General features: G+C 38.4%; 1 protein-coding gene across 27 annotated transcripts in view; it reads right to left on the bottom strand.

Moving 5' to 3' along the window:
- ANKS1B (ankyrin repeat and sterile alpha motif domain containing 1B) overlaps positions 1 to 19,630 on the bottom strand; it is a 1,267,908-nt gene that overhangs the window by 320,491 nt on the left and 927,787 nt on the right. For all 27 annotated transcript variants that reach the window (XM_017511074.2, XM_037734055.1, XM_017511056.2 and 24 more), the window contains one exon: positions 6,152 to 6,304. In XM_017511074.2, the coding sequence (XP_017366563.1) occupies positions 6,152 to 6,304 (153 nt within the window). The remainder of the gene's footprint in view (positions 1 to 6,151; positions 6,305 to 19,630) is intronic.

The following is a 19,630-nucleotide window of genomic DNA, read 5'->3' on the forward strand; positions in this document are numbered from 1 at the left end:
GACTATTCCCTGTATCCCAGAGCAATACCCCAAAATATTTGTAGAAATAAAAAAAATCCAGCACCCAACAAGGTAAAATTCATAATGTCTGACATGTAATAAAAATTACCAGACATGCAAAAACATTAAGAAGAAAAATCAATCAAACCCAACTTAAACTGACACAGGTGGTATAGTTAGAAGACAAAGACATTCAACCAGTAATTGTAACCGTATTTCATATGTTCTACAAGTTGGAGGAAAGGCTAAACATGTTTAATAGAGACAGACAATATAAGAAAGACCCAAGTTTAACTTTTGAAGATGAAAACTACAATCTCTGAGATGAAAAATATACTGCATAGTGATAGTGACAGATGAGCTATTCTTAGAAGAAAAGATTAGTGAACTTAAAGACATAGCAATAGCAATTATCCAAATGTGTCAAAGGGAGAAAAAAGACTGAAAAAAATGAATAGGACATTGGTGAACTGTAGTCCAACTTTAAATGACATAATACTGATGTATCTGGGGTTTCCAAATGAGAGGAGAAATAAGAAGGTGAGTAATAGAAAGTACTTTGAAGCCGGATATGGTGGCTCATGACTGTAATCCCAGCTCTTTGGGAGGCCGAGGCAGGTGGATCACTTGAGGTCAAGAGTTCAAGACCAGCCTGACCAACATAGTGAAACCCTGTCTCCACTAAAAATACAAAAATTAGTCAGGTGTTGTGGCATGTGCCTATAGTCCCAGCTACTTGAGTGGCTGAGACAGGAGAGTTGCTTGAACCTGGGAGGCAGAGTTTGCAGTGAGCTGAGATTGTGCCACTGCACTCCAGCCTGGGCGACAGAGTAAGACAAGATCCTAAGTGTAGCCAGGACTGGGGGAAACCGACCCATTATGCACAGAGGAACAACAAAATGGCAGCAGGTTTCTTGTTAGAAATAATGCAGAAGAGAGGCTAGTGGGTCGATATCTTTAAAGTACTGTTACTTTAAAATTCTATACTCAAAAAAAAAAATAAGTATTTTTTTTCCCAAAAAGAATTAAGAGATAATGACTAAAAAATTTCCAAAATTGATGACAATGATAAGCCTCATATTTAAGAAGCTCAAAAAACTTCACATATAGAAAATGTGAAAAAATGATACCTATGTATATAATAATTAAATTCCTGAAACCCATTGAAAAAGACAACATCGTAAGTGTAGCCAGGGTGGGGGGAAACCGACCCATTATGTACAGAGGAACAACAAAATGGCAGCAGGTTTCTTGTTAGAAATAATGCAGAAGAGAAGTTATCTTTAAAGTACTGTTACCTTAAAATTCTATACCCAGCAAAACTATGTTTCAAAAATGAAGGCAAAATGAAGTATTTTTCAGATATACAAAAGCTGTGAAAATTCATCACTAGCAGCCTCCCACTATAGAATAATGTCAAAGACAGTCCTTCAGGAAGAAGGAAAATGATACCAGATGGAAATATGGATCTACATAAAGGAATGAAGAGCTTGGTTGGCTTCAAGGGTGTGTGACCTATGTGGTTACACAAAGTCCTGCATGTAGAAGGGCCTTGTGCTAGCTTTGATGTTTTGATGTTACTGGCTTAAAATTTTTAATTCTTTTTGAACAAGGGACCCTATATTTTCATTATGCACTGGTAGCTGGTCGTGATGAAGAATACTTTGTAGCCCATAGAGGTGGAGGCAGAGGCTGGAATGTTGAGGTTGACTCTGAGGATCCAGGCCATATGTTCAGGCATGGAATAGGGAAGAGATGGAGGTAGCTTCTTCAGAGAAAATTTGGAATGTTTTAATTTTAATCAGGAGAAAGGTGAATGAACAGATGTCTACTAAAATAAAATTTTTTAAGGTAGCAATTTCTGGGTAATTAGAATACACTTTTCCTTTCTGCACAGAGATTGATCATAAATGGCTATAATCAGAGAGTTTCAGTTCTTTCTGAAGTTAATTTGTTGCTGAGTATTCAAAACTGTCTCTTCAGGCCAAAACACCTTGTTTAGTGTGTGTGTGTGTGTGTGTGTGTGTGTGTGTGTGTGTGTGTGTGTCTGTTTTACTATTTCTGGTATCAACATTTTAATAATGTCTGTTCCATAATATTGACCTGGAGGTACTGCAAGAGTGTAAATTAACTTTACATGCAAAAGAAAAGCTGTATTACTTCCAATGACATTTTAGTGATTAAATGCGTTTTATTGTAGTATAATTCTACCTCAGTTTGGGTCAAGGCTCCAAAGTTGAGAGTAGTATGGTAAGTGTGGACATGCAAAAGATGCTGAAAGATAGTAGAAATAATAATATCAGAGCTGGCCCATCACCACCCTTCAGGAAATATATGAAAGGGCTAGAAATCAATGGAAGGTATATATTTATTTGGGAGATTGTTCATCCTACATGAGGACATATGTCAGGGTGCTTCTCTGAAAACTTGGGCCAGCTGAGGGAAGCTTCAAAAGAATCCCTAAAACAGCTTGAAATTTAGATGCAGGGGGTGGAGTTGGTAGAGGCCAGGGGCTTTACCTGTTATATGCCTGGAAAAGTCTAAAGCTCAGAGGTGGTATCTGGCTGTCCTGAAGGCTTGCGGGAAGCTAGCTGTACTGCATATAGGTGTAAATGCAGTGCTTAAATCCACAGATGATTTATAAAGGTTGCTCTATACTTGAATACTCACATCTAGTCATTTAGTTGAAGCCTTTGGCTTTGATTAAAGTTGTTAATATTTGAAGTGTTGACTGATATAGCCTCCCTCGTGTGGAAATATGAATATTTCTCATTTATTATGTCTCGTGGTGAAAGCATAACCTTTTACTTAAAATAATTGGTTTGAAAATGGAATTAGAACATTCATCCTCCCATTCCTCCCCTGCAATTTGTGAATTTACTAATTATTCTTCTTGGTTATGAGCATAAGTTACCATTTACCTTTATCCAATATACATGCACACACATACACACACACTCACAGAATGCAAAAAAAATTAGGAAATAAAGTTAATTGCAATGTTAGCAATGACAGTGGTATAGATAGAAGTGTGAATTTATAATGCTGATCATGAAATAAAACATCAAAGTAGGTAATGAGTCTAAATCTGACACTGATAGGATGATAGCTCTACTGCATTTAAAGCAAATAAAGTAACATTACTCAAGAATTAATGCAAAATTAGAAGGTTTCCTTTGAAAATTTCTTAGCACATCTTCAAGTGGCTAGATTATTACAAAATTTCCCAGGAAAGCTAGAAATTAAATCAACAACATCGAAAGAAAAAAAATCTGACAGTCCTAAATGAAACCGTGATGTAAATATAGTTTCCGAAGCTATTAGGCAAGAAGCAAATGATCCTCTAATCAATTTACTTTTGCAAAAATAATGCCAGATTATTTTCATGGGGCATGTAAAATAGTTTTCATGGGACACACGCGGGTATTGCTACCTTAGCAATCTTATTTACTTCTACCCAAAGGTATTTAAAAAACAACCACTGATGCTGAAGTTATTTGTAATCATATCCACAGTCTATCTCCTCATCCTCCATTCTCTTCCCCTCCACCAGCAGACTTCAGTATCAAAGGCAGGCTACATTTACACTTCTCTCTTTCACTTGACATACGACAACAATTACTGGAGCAATCTGGTTGCCTTAAAACTAGCGACTCATTACAATGATTCAGGATGTGAACTTCTCTAAAAGGCTTTGCTCTAAATCAAGGTGACTGTACATTCCCTTTCAGGTTATAAAACAACAAATTGTGCATTCTTAGTATAGGATTATCTGACCCATATATTATACAAGACAACCTCATATATGGGTACCTCTCTCATTAGTTGGGATAAACAAAAGTCTTGAATTTGAGATTATTCTTTGTGATGCAATTCTTTGCAAGCCAAAAGGCATGCACACATTTTGCCTTTTTCTCATTTTAAAAACTAGTAACCGAGAACCGTCACATAAAATACCCAATTCTACTGGGCATACAAATTTTGTTTTCTGATTTCCAAGTCTAAAGGTTCAGAACAATTTTTGTCCATAATTAACATGGACATAATTAATCTGCTGAGTTAAATGACTTATACAACCTCACCATCAAGAGTGTGAACTTGCCCATAAAAGTTGTCACAAGGAAAATTAAATTCAATCAGTTTACTTTAAGGCAAATGCTATCGAGTTAGTGGTAGACACAGATGGCATGCTCCGGGCCAGAGGATTTTGGCCTCAAGGTCTAAGAGACAGTGACTATGTTTTCAAATTTGATACAATGCTTGTGACAGGCACTTCTCCCTGTATTGAAGTCAGAAAACCATTAAGAGCCAACATGGGTGAAAAAGACCAATTTTCTGTCTCAACTCAAGGCTTATTGGCCTTATGGGTGGTGGTGGATCAGTCCCTAAGCCCTGGCAGTAAAGCGTGGGGCCATCATCCCTGTAGTCACACAGCTGTCTACAAGGTCTGGCTGCAGTCACTAAACAAAGGTCTCTAGACCACAGGTACCCCCAGCATTGGGTAAAGTGAGTGCTCAAGCCTACATCTTAAACACTAGCTCAGGCATTTGGATTTTGAGAGACATAAAGCCTCACATTGTAAACGATCCTTGCATCAATGAAAACATATAATAGAGTCCTATTGAAATCCATTCTTTACAATGGGAGATTACTGTTAATACTAGCTAGGTAAGTGATTCATGTGCTACCTATTATAAATATTAATTCTTCAGTGGGCAGCAATGTGATTCAGAAAATGTTACACAGGAATATTTTTCAAGCGATTACATTAATTAATTAACTGAGATGCAACTTAAGTTGGAAGCTTGTTTGGTTGATCTATGGAAGAAGGTAGCCCTTTAACAAATATCTATGAGTAGCCATGTGATGAGTGTCAAGTTCTTGACAGAGAATTGAAATCTTAGCCTGATGCAACCAACAAGCAATACAGTTCAGTCAGTTCCACTGCCACACACACTGGATGTAACTAACCAAAGGCTTTATGTTACACAATGAGTTTCTTCTGAAATAATGATAGCTCTTGTGAGGGCATAAGAAACAAAAAATTAACAAAAAGCTGCTTATGGAAATGGAATCACATTAATTTGTCTATTTAATGTGACTTTTAGATTCAAGAACAATTTCTGTACGATGTTCTAGAAAAGACATTCTTTTTTCAGAAAGACTTTTAAAAGCAAGGAATAATTAGTTACTAATAATAACTATCATTTAAAATAAGCAATGGCATGTAATGTGTAGAACCGGGACTTTTGGAGAAAAAGTGACATAAAGAGTAGAACAGAGCACTTTTGAACCAGCAGAAACTTATTTACTTTATCTTATAGTTCAGGAATGCCATTTTCACTCAATCATTTACTATAAAACTAAAACTTTTTTAAAAAAATTAAGTGATTTCTCATTGTTACTGTTAAAAAGGAATGTTTATAATGCCAAATATAATTAAAATGCATGACCATTTCATGTTATGTTTTCATCTAATTCCTTCATTTATGCTAGAAAATAACAAAAGTAAAAATGCAATGAGAAGAGTATCAAAATCATTTATGCAGATTTAGCTGATCTCTTTGGGCTTGACTTTATGACAACATATGTTGGCCAGTTTTCATAGGAAATATATGCTAAGTGTATAAATAAAACAGATACAACATAAGATTAGACACTAGCTTCAGAAAATAAAATTTTGATAACACAGCAGCCTATTTAGTAAGAATAAAAGCAGTCTCTTGGAGCGTGGGATTTGTATATGTGATTAAGAAATGGAGACAAGGAAACATGATAGCAATAGAAAACTAAAAAAATGATAATTTAAATCTTTAACAGTGAATATGAACAAAGATCAGAATAGGAACCTATTTATTATCACTTCTATATCCTAAAACTGAAAAAAATTTCCTAAAAAAGAAAACATGAAAATGCTTGGAAGATTTTCTTCGATAATGCAAAATACCCTGAGAGTTCTCTCTTTCCCTCTTAGTTCCCCCACATCAAAACTTCAAAAGTTAATGACTGGAGCTTGAGAAAGATTGATATCGAAAACAGAAGGTGTATCTATAAATCCCTGTTAGATATCCAAACAGTTATAAATAAAGAAAAATAAAATTTCACTTATCAAGGGTTGAATGGCTAAGTTGTCACTAAGAGACCAACTTACATTAATAAGTTCAACCTCCCAGATTTTTTTCAACAGGTCCATCGATGTGTAGCCATTAATTAGAAAGGCTTTGGTGTAGTCACCCAGTTCAATGGAATCCAGCCACTCAGCTACAGAGGTGGGATGGTAGCCATCATGCCCAATGGGTCTCATCTGTAATGAAGAAAATTACATTGGGATTAAACTGTATACTTTGTGTCCTAACAACAGAATGCAGATTTCCCTTTGAAAATTTACTTGATATGAAGAACAGATCTTTCTGGAGAAGGAAATAAGGAAAAAGAAAACACTTTCTGATGTATTTTCACAATTCTAAATCATTAATAATTTTCACGCTGAATTAGTTTTCAAAATATACCCAGAAATTTCCAATTTAGCTGCTAGATTATCTCTATATTTGGAAGAACTAAACATGTCAAACTTCTGTCATAGACATTATTGGCATTCTGTCGGGTGGAATTCAAAATGATGTCAGTTGAATAGTATTAAATTCAACGCCAAAGGCACCGGGAAGTGTACTTTGAACATGTAGATGATAATTCTCAAATGCACAGCATCAAAGCATGTGAAAACACAGCATGACTTAAACATTCAAAGCGAATTCATGCTTATGCAAGACATGTATTGGAGGTAGAGCAAACATGCTGGAGAAACATACTGCTGCGGTGAACCAGTAAAGGAGAGGCCTTTGGGTATTTTAAGACCATGTGTTCTGCATCGACTCTACAGTATGTTAGACATGAATAGAGAACTTGCTGGCAGACAGGCGTCTATTTTTTGTCAGCTATATACAGATTTTTAAAAAATACTTTAGGAGAACAAAGAAATGTGACAGCAACATAATGTTTCTGAGTTTAAATTGGAGTGTGAAAGTAATTTAAGCAAGAGGAACTTCTGGGTTTAAAATTTTGTATGAATTATTCTGGTCCTTTAGCTTTTATTTGAAATTGTAGCTGAATTTGTGGTTCTTGGTTTTCGAAGTGACTCACTTCTAAAACTTGGGCTGCTTTGCATGCCACACCGTATATCTAATACTTCAGTTATTAAGGACAGCTGGCACCTCATCAACCTGATGGGCGCCTTCTGTAAAGCTCATGATGGAAACAGCAATGCTGGGCACAACGCAACATAGATTTTCTTCTTCCTTCGATTCAAACAGATAAATATTAATGGAAATCTATATGATTCTGATTTGCTAGTAGAGAAAAGATTAGTCTGGGCATCAGGGATTCAGATTTTAATCTTAAACATGTTCAGCTTTCTGTCATTATGCACGGTTCTCATTTTTGAGATTCTCCCTACTCCTTCATTTTTAAGTTACTCTTTCTCCTTTCCTGTTGTTCTGCTTCCCAGTCTAGTTTCCATTTCAAAGTTTAAATGTTCTCTATTTTATTTTATTTTATTATTTTTTGAGATGGAGTCTTGCTCTATTGCCCAGGCTGGAGTGCAGTGGTGCAATCTCAGCTCACTGCAACCTCCACCTTCCGGGTTCAAGCAATTCTTGTGCCTTAGCCTCCTGAGTACCTGGAACTAAAGGGGAGTGCCACCACGCCTGCCTAATTTCTGAATTTGTCTCTACTAAGAGACAGAATTTCACCATGTTGGCCTGGCTGGTCTTGAACTCTTGATCTCATGTGATTGGCCCACCTTGGCCTCCCAAAGTGCTGGGATTATAGGCGTGAGCCACTGCGCTTGACCTAAATGTTCCCTATTTTAAAGTTATAGTGCAACTTATTATTTACATTAGAGTCTGAACCTGGTCAGACTTCTGTACTTCACTTTTACATGGACTCATTTCAGCTTCTCATTACATGTTTGTTCATGTAACACTTAACTCTGTGCTTATTATGTGGTAGCTACAAATATAAATGACAACTCAGCATTTGCAGAATGAAAGTTAGTGGCATTCACAAATACCCAGATGTTGTATATGTATAAAATTGGAGGCTAGGATCCCAAAAGGAGACTCATAGGTATTCAGTACCTTCATATTCTTTAGAGAAATACAAAAATATTGGGGCTGGGAACATTCTCCAGGCCTTGTTAAAAGGTGGCTGAACTAACTCTGTTAACCTAAATAATCACTCTAGCCCCAGGAACCTCCCTGACTACCCCAGTTGACATGAAATAAGAAAGAAATGGAAAAAAAGGGAAGAAAGAGACACTAAGGTTGAAGTTAACTGCCTAGTAGGGAGGTCTTGCTGTTAGCCCATCCATAAAGACAACCACCCCAGCAGCAGATACTAGGGACAAGCTTAGGGAGTCTTGTTGACTGGATTTGGGTCAAAGTCAGTTGTCTCATACCAGAGAACTGTGCAGTGGGGTTCCCACAGGTTACCCCTAAGCACTCACACATCACTCTTTTGAGGAAGTAATTAGTGGCCATCTGACACACAGAGGGTGTTGATGGTCAGTGTTAGCCAAAGACTCAGGGAAGCCAAAGACTCAGGGAACCCACGACAGGACTACAAAGAAAATCTAGGTAAATGTAAAGATGTTTGCTTGTTCCTCCAATCCCCCTTTCTTGTCCCAATGCCAGAAAATTTAGAATCAGAAAAGTGCCAGTCCCTTGGGGGAAAGTCTAAGCTTGGGGGAGGAGGGAGGTGGGTGAAGAAAATAAAACTGGAGGTTTCAAATGAATTGGAACTGAGGCGTCCATATCTTAAATGGTTGGAAAGTTATTGGATATGTCTGAGATGATGCTTATAAATAGCAAAGGGAGGGTCAGTTGAGCTTGGTTGAATGATTGAAAAATAAAAAAAATAAAACCACCATCACATCAGGATTGCACTGAATGCAGGCTGCTCAGTAGTCTGATTACTCCTGTAAGGCAAGTTATCCCAGACCAATCTTAAGGAGGTGAGAGGGGAAAAAATATTTGGTGGGAGGATGAAAGACAGGGAGCAGGGTAGAGGGCACAACTGAAGAGACCTTGGAAATGGGGATGCTAAGGTGTGCAGGGCAGTATTCATCCATCCACTCAATCAATAAATATTTAATCAATGCCTATTCTGATGAATGTTGTGCAAATAGTAGAGAACAAAACAGTCATAGTCTCTTCCTCATGGAGATTATAGCTCTTAATTAAAATATGTGAACAGATGACCAATAAATTATGAAGGTTCTGCATACCTGAAGAGAGGAAGCCAGTAGAGCCAAATGCAGTTACAAAATTAACTTGACACATATTTAATGATATGCAGAATAGTTACTGTGCTGCACAATAATTTCTTCCAAAGCAATGATCCCATCTGTTCCTTTATTTCTGTTCCTACTGCCATTACCCTGTTTAGGTTCTTGTTAGTGCTTACAAAAACTAATGCAATAGCCTTCTACGTGGCCTCCCACCTTTGGTCCATCTTGTACCTTGCTACTACATTAGTCTTCCTAAAAGCCAGACGCTTAAGTGTACCCTTGTATAAATGGGTATACTGTAGTGGCTCTACCTTGAGAAAAGTCCAAATGTCCTATTCCAGCATTCAAGGCCAATTGAGATCAGCCTAATCTCCCACTCCCCTGTTATTGTGTAGCAAATAAATGTAACTAGACATGTGTATGTCTAACCGGTACATTAAATTGCTAGCCATTCCCTGAAAATGAACCGTATAAGACACAGTCATATCTTTGCTAATATAACTTCCCATGCTTAGAATGTTTTTGCCCCTACTTCTGGAGTGATTTCTTCAGAACTGCCTTCTCTTCTTGAGCTCTGAGATGAAAATTTCTAACCATTTGTAGGACATCTCACATAAATGTTCTATAGGTGTCACCAACATAAGTCAAAAACAAATTTAACTCCTTCAGCTCAAAAACAGGCTTTCTCTTTTCTTTCCATTTCAGTTAATGGGCAACTTTTACTCTACTGCCAAGTAGAAGCTTGGGAGTTATCTTACTTTTCTCTTTCTGTTTACTGTCATATCTAATTAGGCCAACATGTTCTATCGATTTGATTTCTAAGGTGACTCTCAATTTGCTTCTCTTCCTCCAAAATGGACTTCGGAATATGACATTCCCAGCAGTGCTATGTATTTGTTGGTTGATCTTTGGCAAGTTACTCTTTGAGCCTGTTTTCTCTTTTTTAGAATAAGCATAATAATACCTACTCCAAGTGTTGTTGTAAAGATTATATGAAATAGGGGATATAAATTGACTAGCACAGTGATTTGAATATAATAGCTATTCAATAATAACTGTTAGTTCTCTTTTCTCCCCATTACCCTAAATGATACCCATGCTTATTTTGAAATTGTGTAATATTCTGTCATTGGCTGCTAATCTTTTCAGCTTCCAATCAAATCTTTTCTCCCTCTTTTCTTCCTGCTTCCCCGATTTCCTTCCTTCTTTATCTTGTTTTAGAAAAGGTTTGCATCTGCTAACATCTTTACCCCTCTCCCCTTCAGCTGACAGCTATTTTTTAGGAACATATCTAACAAGGTCACTCAAGTCGACTGAATTGTTTATTCTAATTCTTCGTTCTCTTACTGTATTAGAATTATGCCCCCATGCCCTTTGCCAAGGGATCGACATTATGTCTCACTGTGGCTGCAGTTACTTCGCAGTCACATTGATGCTGGCCAATAGAATGTGTAAAGTATCAGTGCGGCGATTAGAGATGATGTCCCTGTGCTCCTGTGTTCTCCTAATCTTTCAGCGTTCATATGCTCTCTCATAAGAATAGCAAGAGCTAAGGAGTTGCATAACTCCTGGTTCTAGGAGAAAGATGAAGACTTGTGGAGCAAACCTAAATTTAACCCAAAGCTTGGAATATACCCTAGCTCGATGGAGCTCAGGAAAGTCCAGCTGAAGTTAGCTGAAGCATAGCAGACCTATGAGTAAGAAAAAAATATTTTTTCTGTTGTTGCTATGAACTACTGAAATTTTGATGTAAAGAGAAAAACAGAATAGAATCACTCCTTGTTTAAAAACCCTTGGTGTTTACTCACTATGCCTGTGGAATATAACTCAGACCTTTTAATTCATGAATCTATTGGCAAATGCATCTTCATGAAACTCAGAAAGATTATGGATGCTGAGTAAGCAAATATCCGTATCCTTCGCAAACTACCTCATTGACCTGCAGAAACTCTATATGCCTTTCTTTTCTTTTTTTTTTTTTTTAAGGCAGAGTCTCACTCTGTCACCCAGGCACCCAGGCTGGAATGGAGTGGTGCAATCTTGGCTCACTGCATCCTCCACCTCTTAGGCTAAAACAATCCTCCCACCACAACCTCCCTAGTAGTTGGGACCACAGGTGTGCACCACTACACCTGGCTAATTTTCTTTTGTAATTTTAGTTGAGACCAGAGTTTCACCATGTTGCCCAGGCTGGTATCAAACTCCTGAGCTCAAGCAATCTGCCCGCTTCAGCCTCCCAAAATGTTGGGATTACAGGCATGAGCCACCACACCTGCCCTATGTGCTGCATCTTTATTAACCCTAGACTAAGTAATTCTTTATTGTATGAGTTTGATTGTTGGGGCATAAACTACTGAATATGTAATATACCTCCACACCTTTGCTTATGCCATTCTCTCTGCCAGGAATGCAATTTCTACATTTTCTCCTAATGAAATTCTATCCATCCTTAAAAGGTCCTGTTTAAACATTGACTGCTCTGTGAATCTTTCTCTAATGTTACCATTATTGCCCCCCAAAATAATATCTTCTGCAGATTTCTGTAGTATTTTGCATAGAGTTCTATTATAGCATTATTAAAGTCTGCTTTGAGTAATAGGGAAGTGAATATTTGTCTTCTTCATTGGACTGCCTACCCCTTGGTGAAAAAATGAGGTGTTAATCATTTCTGAAGTTCCTAAAGTGTCCAGCAGAGCATCTCACACATGGCAGACATTTGCTAAATGTTTGTTAAATTAAGTGACTTAATGAATACATGGAGATAAAATGATAAACTCATTTCAGTGGTTTGGTATTCATTTGTGGGAGAGATTTGTTTTTGTACTCCACATTATGAAAACTAAGGTTATCTTTTTCTGCCTAACAATAACATTCATCACTATTTAAAACTTCCATATATCAAGAACCAATTCCATATAGTATATTGTGTTATAGAGTACAATGGACTTTGTTTCCATAGCATAGCATACTTGATTCTATTAGCTGTGTAGCCATAGACAAATCACTTTATCTCTCTAAGCTTCAGTGGTGTCAGCTATAAAATGAAGGTGTTGGATCAAGGATGTCAAAGCTGCTTTATAATTCCTAAATTCTACAATTCCATGATTTGTAAATTAATTTTAAATTAGTATCCTATTTATTTACCAAGGAAAGAAATCACAAGCCCAAAGACAAAACGGAAATTCATATATATATCTCTCTACATATATGTATATGATAGGACATGTACACTAAAGGTCAGATGGCATTCACATTTCTTTCAAGTATCTTCAGCAGTACCCACAGGAGCACAATGGTTGCATTCTCAAATTAGCAATGATGAAACTCTTTTTTCAGCAGGAACATCTGGCAAGACAGAGCTGGGAAGTGACAGCTTCAGGGGCTTGCCAGGCCAGCAGTGTTGCTAAGCATGAATGGAAGTCAGGCTCAGTCTATAATTTGAGAGGCAGAGTGGTGGGTAGGGAGCAGGCATTCATCACAGAGGCTCACAACAAGGTGATCCGATTCAACTAGCTGAATTCCAAAGTCTGGAAAAACCTAAGCTGAGACAGAGATTGGAGATAGTAGTGAGGCTTTAGTCTTGGGAAAATTGAGATATATTAACATTTTTTTTTAAACCAAACACTTTCCTTGTTCTTGTTCCACTCAAATAACTTTCCTCCAGGAGCTTTTTAGAGCATACCTGGCCTCAGAGAGAGTACGCTGTTAACAGCACAGGTGGTATAGCAGGCAGAGAAACCACAGGACAGTGCTATGTGGAGTTCTGGGGTTGCAAGGGGGCCAGCTATGGGGCAGCTGAACAACACATGCTCTGAGACTGCTTGATCAACTTCAACCAGAGTAACTCCTGTTTTATGCATTTTATACAAGAAGGGGAAGAAAGGTTTTCTCTGCTTTAAAAAGAAACGTTTGAAAATTATGAATCTAGAAGACTTTTGTAAGATTACATGACCACTAAGCTTTTATTTTCTCTTAACTTTTTGGCTTTATTTGAAGTATTATGGATCTATTATATGTGGAGTTATATATCTATATATAGATATACGTATACATGTACATATATACACATTACACACACACACACACACACACACACACACACACAGAGACAGACAGAGAGAGAGAGAGAGAGAGAACGAGCTCCTGTCATTCTGTCATTCTTTCTTTCTGCCTGAAGCCAGCTTTTTCTGTGCAGACAAGGATAAAACCTCATGAGATGATGGATCCACAAGATGGAAGGTATAGCGGGAGGAAGGCAATAAAAATGGGTTAGAAAATAAAAAGATAGAGAAAGGTAATATACATTATAATAGCTTTGGGATTAAATAAAGAAAAGTAGTTCTCAATGGAACAACTTATTAAACTAGAATTATGATATTGGCATGGTAATTAGAACAAGAGAATAAGGAACCCTGAAAAGCCAATAATGAATTAGACAGATATTTTTATGCCCAAAAGTGTTAGAAAATTGAGACAGAGACTACTTATTGTTCCCTTAAAACTGTCCTCTCTTCTTCCACATAATGGGGTTAAATTGGGTTCGTGCCTGCCCGACTAGAGACAAGATACATCAGCTGCTTTCCTGGTTGCTGCTGTGAAAATATGGTTGAACCTATGGAATGCTAATGAAAGTGTTGCATGTAACTTCCAGGTCACCTCTAACAAAAAGAGGTTCCTTGATCTAGAATTCCTCTTTTTTCTTCATCTTCCTATAAGCTGGAACATCAGTGTCTGCCGTCCAGCTTTGACTACACAGGCAAAACAATGCCATGGAGTTTGGGAAATGCTTCTCAGACCTCAATGTGCCCAGGAATCATGCAGGGAATCTTATTACCAGATGATTTAATTCCATTGGTTGGAGGGAGAATCAGAGATTCTGCATTTCTAACAAGCTTCCTGGTGACGCTAATGCTGTCAGTCCATGGACCACACTTTGAGAATTAGTGCTTTGGAGGATGTTGGAGCAGCACATAGAAGGTCCTGGGTCCTCCCAGAATTGCACAGAGCAGAGCCACCTTGTAAACCTGCACTGCTCACTTTAGGACTATTGTATGACAGAAATTAATATTTCATTATTTAAACCACTATATTATGAATGTCTCTATTTCAGTATCACAGTCTTTCCTTGAATACAAACATAACTAAAAATAAGCAGTTTCATGTAGAACATTAAATGAAGCCTGTACTTCTGTTCGACATTACATTGTAATAGCTCTTGTTTTGTGGACCATAAGCTTTCACATCTGTTATCGTTAAAGAAGCTTCATTTCCTTTAACTGTGTTTGTTGACATTTCTCTGTCAACTACATCATCATCCCTCGTAACAATTATGCAAGGGTTAAGAGGGGGAAAATGCAGGGAAATCCCAAGTTTCTAGCTTGAATATCTGGGGCAAATGGTGGTGTTACCAGTTGAAAGAGAAACAATAGGCTGGCATAACATGAAACATTTTGAGACATGAGAAATTAAGGATGCTGTGAAATGGCACTTTAAATTTGGAGGAGAAGTATGGGGGGACACGCGGCCCTGGGCATCATCAAAGTACAGGTGAAAGTGTTGGCAGCTCCACCTATTCGCTGTGTGACCTTGAGTAAATAACTCATACTTCCTAAGCATCCACTTTCTGATTAATAATGTGAAAGATTAAAAGAATGTCGACTGCTGAGGGTTACCATATGACTGCTGAGGGTTACCGTATTCAATGAAATAGCACAAGTAGAATTTAGCACAGTACTTGGCACACAGAAGCACTAAATAAATCTTTGTTATTTTTATCATAAAAGCTGAAATCATACACAGGTAAGACTGGAGAGGTGATTTTGTAGTATGAGAAGAGAAGTGGCCTGAGAATGAACCAACACTTTCAATGAATAAGGAAAAGATAAGAATAATACTCAGGAGACCAAAGAAGGAATGGTCAAGACAAGAAGAGAAATGGGGTACATAAAAGTGTCAAGGAGAGTGTGGTCAGCAGTGAGGAGACGCTGCAGCGAAGTCTAATAAAATGATGAAGGAGAAGGGCTTTGTGGGATCACAAATAGGTCATTGGAAATAGGTCACCAGACATCTTATTGAGAAGAGCACAGAAGCTGAGCTGCCTTAGGTTGGGGTGTGAGTTAGAGATGAGGAAGCAGGAAGTACAATCTAGATCATTCTTTCTGGAAGTTTGTATGGAAAGAAAAGGGGGAGATGAGATTTTAGAAAGCATAGAGGAAAATGCATAGAAAGGGGTAAGAAATGAGGACTCAGGATTGAGGAGGGTCAGAGTCATAAAACAGGGAGTTCTAGGGCATAGTGGAGATTACAGCACAGGGCTTGCCTTTTGCTTTGACACTTTGCCCTCCTTTCTTGGAAATTACAGCTCTGACAAGTATAGTTGGAGCTAACCTCAGGGTGAATAATCTTTGTGTTAAAAGAGTGTGAGTGTCTGGAAGCTACGTGTCTTGGACTTGGTGAGAGCTGGATGCCTATGTGTGAAGTACATGTGACCTTCCGGTGAAGGTCCTCACGTGGGCAAGGGCTATTACCCATGTCTCATCCACTTCTTGGATACAAACATAGCAACTTATCATTTACATAGACCCACCAGTGCCAATATCCCTGATGCGCCAGGATCAGCTACTTAAACTTGCTTAGGAAGCTTCTCTTTTCCCACCTGGATGGACTTTGTACACTCAGACTTCCTGCCTGATATGGCTTTTATAATACAGATAGTTGATATTGTCAGGTACTTCCCTCTATTCTGGCTCCTCATTCTAGACTCTTCTGCTCTGTCCTGCTGCTACCCAAGTCTTGGACTAACAGCAGTCCTGAAAATAAACCAGGACAAGCAGTGCTGGCAGACAGTGTGTTGCCAGGTCCAAATGCAGGTCTATCAAGTAGTGAGGATCAAATCTCCTACAGGCTGTGAGACCTGGGCTTAGACATCACTGTGCTGTTTCATCAGTGGCTCTTAAAAGACTGATTGAAGATAAAAGAGAAAGGGTGATCTGCTGACCATGGGGCCCCAGAAAAAAGTCTACCCATCACCGTCTGAGTGCTATGGCAGTGCAACTTTGCTGGGAGAGATGTCTCCAAAATGGAGAGTACTATTAACGATAAGAACATCACTTAACAATGATGTGGGACTTTAAAGAGCCTCAAGTGATTTCACGCATGTCACCTCAGTTGCAAAGTGTTTTAGGTGATCTTTAGGAAGATGCCCTTTTTGGAGTCTGAGAGCCTGGCTATTCCATATACTTATATTCCTTCTGTGGGAATTAAAAGGATTAAAATATTGTGACCGTTGTTGGAAAGCAAGGAGTGATAAATTCTCCGTGTTGTGCATCTGTAGCCAGGGAGGGATACAGGTACAAATAAGTCTGCTGCTTGCAGCTTCTTTGTTTACAATTAGACTCTGTTATGGATACAATTTCTATAAAAGAATAAAGAGAAACATAAACCCTCAGAAGTAAGAGAATTTTGTCTGATGTCACTATGGACTCACAGTTGCAGAAAACGGTAACCCCTCTATTATTTTTCCCACCACCGACTGAGCCTCGCTGACTTGGTGTTTCTTGAGTGTTCAGATATTGAAGACTCCCAGCTGTAGGCCTAGGGCACAAGCAGTGAAGAAGTAGTATCTGGAGATTACTTGATATTACATTTTTGGGAAATAAAGGGAAAGGAAAATACTTTGGACTAGACACTGTCTCTTAATAGTCTATGATTTCTATTTCATGAATAAGAGAAATGAATTAAGGTCTAGCCCAGAGAGGGCCTGAGGTATCCCTAATTTTGACAAGTCTTAGATATGAAGTAAAATAGAAGTGAAGCAATGGACAGCAATGAAGGACTATATTAAAAAAAGGTATTCAAGACACAAAGGTGATCAACTTCCAACAGCACAGAATAGCCTAGAAGCACTAGACTGGCCTAGTCTCTAGCCGTTAGTGATAGGCGGTACCCCCTCTGGACAAAGGCACTGGAAAAATCACAAGTTAAAGGAGTTAAGGTTTCAACACAGCCAAGTTCTATAAAGCATTCTTGGGGAAAAATGACAACTAGTACAGCAACACTACAAAACAATCTGTCTTATTTCAAGCAGTGTGTATGAGCTACTAGTCAGGCACTGGTCTTTTCAGCTTCATCTGTGCCCACAGAGATTAACCCTATGTGTAGCAGCACTTTAGAACTGCTATCTGCTATGTAGGATCTGTGCGGGACGCAGATAAAAAGACCAATAAAGCCATGACACAGTACACATATAACACTGTCCTTGGGGTTGAATTATTTTATTGGTTTTATTGTACCTCTCCCTGAAGCTTTGGGTAACAGAGGTATTTTTTAAAATTTAATAAAAGGAAATTTTTTTTACCATCTTTTCATTTCTAAAATCCTCGTTGAGGTAATGTTGACCCTAGAGCCCTTTGTTAAACAACACTATTTGTTTTATTTCCCTGTTGCAAAGGTTTTTTTTTTTTTTTTTTTTTTAATGAAGCAAGGGTTCATATTAAAGATGAACAGAGGATTTACTACAACCAGAATAAGGCGCTGAACAATGCTCACTAGCATTCACATTTCCAAGCTCTACCAGTGATGTGAACTATATTCAGAAAAAAGACATGGGGTCTCTTTTTCTCTGACAGTGCATGTTTTCTGACATTCATGCAGGTATTTGGTGGTTACACAGCACACTGCTTTGCTCTTCAAACAGACACTTTACATGCTACTATTAATCAGGAATATTGTTTGCATATTTTTAGTCTCAACAAATTTCCCCAAACTTGAATCTTCAGAAGATAATGAATGCCCTGAGTGTCAATTCTATTTATTTGACATTTAAAAACCGTGTCCTTTCTCAGAGCCTCCGGGCATGTGCATAATAACATCATCCACAGAAATACTTCAAACAAATAAATGTACCATAAAACCAAAATTAGTGGTATACAAATGAATAACTTATGTTCTTCCTGTGTAGAGCAGTACAAAACATATCATTCACATGGTGATCAAATATGAGTATATTCACATTCACTTAGGGAGTTACAAAAATGAGGACCTACATCTACTCCATTCCCTCTATCTATCCATCCATCCATCCATTCATTAACCCATCCATCCATTCATCTACCGACCCACTCATTTACTCAACAAATACTAACAGTATGTGTTCTATATTCTAAGCACTGTTCTGAATGTGCCAGTCCTTCTGGAATTTACTTTCCAAGTGGGAAAGACAGATAATAGGCATAATAAATAAAGTATATATTCTGTTAGAAGGTGGTAAGTGCTGTGAAAAAAAGAGAAACCACAGTAGGGGGATCGGTCATGCTGGAGTGTGTGTATGGTTTGGCAGATGCAGTATTCAGTAGCATGGTCAGAAGAAGTTTCATTCAGAAGAGATTATTTGGACAAAGATTTAAAGACAGTGGGCTGGCTGGGTGCAGTGACTCATGCCTGTAATCCCAGCACCTTGAGAGGCTGAGGCGGGCAGATTATCTGAGCTCAGGAGTTTGAGACCAGCTTGGGCAACATGGTGAAACCCTGTCTCTACTAAAATACAAAAAATCAGCCAGACATGGTGGTATGTGCCTGTAATCCCAGCTACTCAGGAGGTTGAGGCATGAGAATTGCTTGACCCCAGGAGGCGGAGGTTGCAGTAAGTCTAGGTCATGTCACTGCACTCCAGCCTGGGTGACAAAGTGAAACTCTGTCTCAAAATATAAAAAAATAAAAAAATAAAGACATGGATTGGCTGTGTTGAGGGTGAGGATTTCAAGTAGAGGGAACAACTATAGCAAAGGCCCTTAGGAAGTAGGGCCCAGCATATATTCAAGAAATAACAAGGAGACCAATGGGGTTGGAGCAGTGTGGGGGCACAAAGAAGAGAGGACACAGGGAGCCAGATAAGTGAGGGCTTACAAGACCTGGCAGGGATTGGCTTTCAATCTGAGGAAATGGGGAGTCAATGTATGAATTTGAGCAGAGTTGTGACATGATCTGGCTTACATTTCAGCAGAATCACTCTGACTGCTGTGTTGAGAAAAGCTAATAGGGAAGTCTTTTCCTACTAGCTTTGAGAATGTCCCAAGGGGCTGTGGAAGTAATCCAGAAGGAAGGGGTTAGTGGCTTGGACAAGGTGCTTAAAGTAAAAGCGGCAAGAAGTAGTCAGATTCTGGGTATCTTGACAGTAGACCAGCATAATTTCCTGAAACACATCATAAAATCTTCCTTGTTCTCTAACATCGATCAGGAATCTGTCAGTTTAATGGTTGCAACTGTGTGGCATGGGTCTCAGCTTGAAGAGGACTGTATTCGTCCATTGCATGTGGGAATGTATGGATGACTGCAGGGACGGGCTTG

This window comes from Cebus imitator, unplaced genomic scaffold (genome assembly GCF_001604975.1).
Source record: "Cebus imitator isolate Cc_AM_T3 unplaced genomic scaffold, Cebus_imitator-1.0 Scaffold18, whole genome shotgun sequence".
NCBI lineage: Eukaryota > Metazoa > Chordata > Mammalia > Primates > Cebidae > Cebus > Cebus imitator.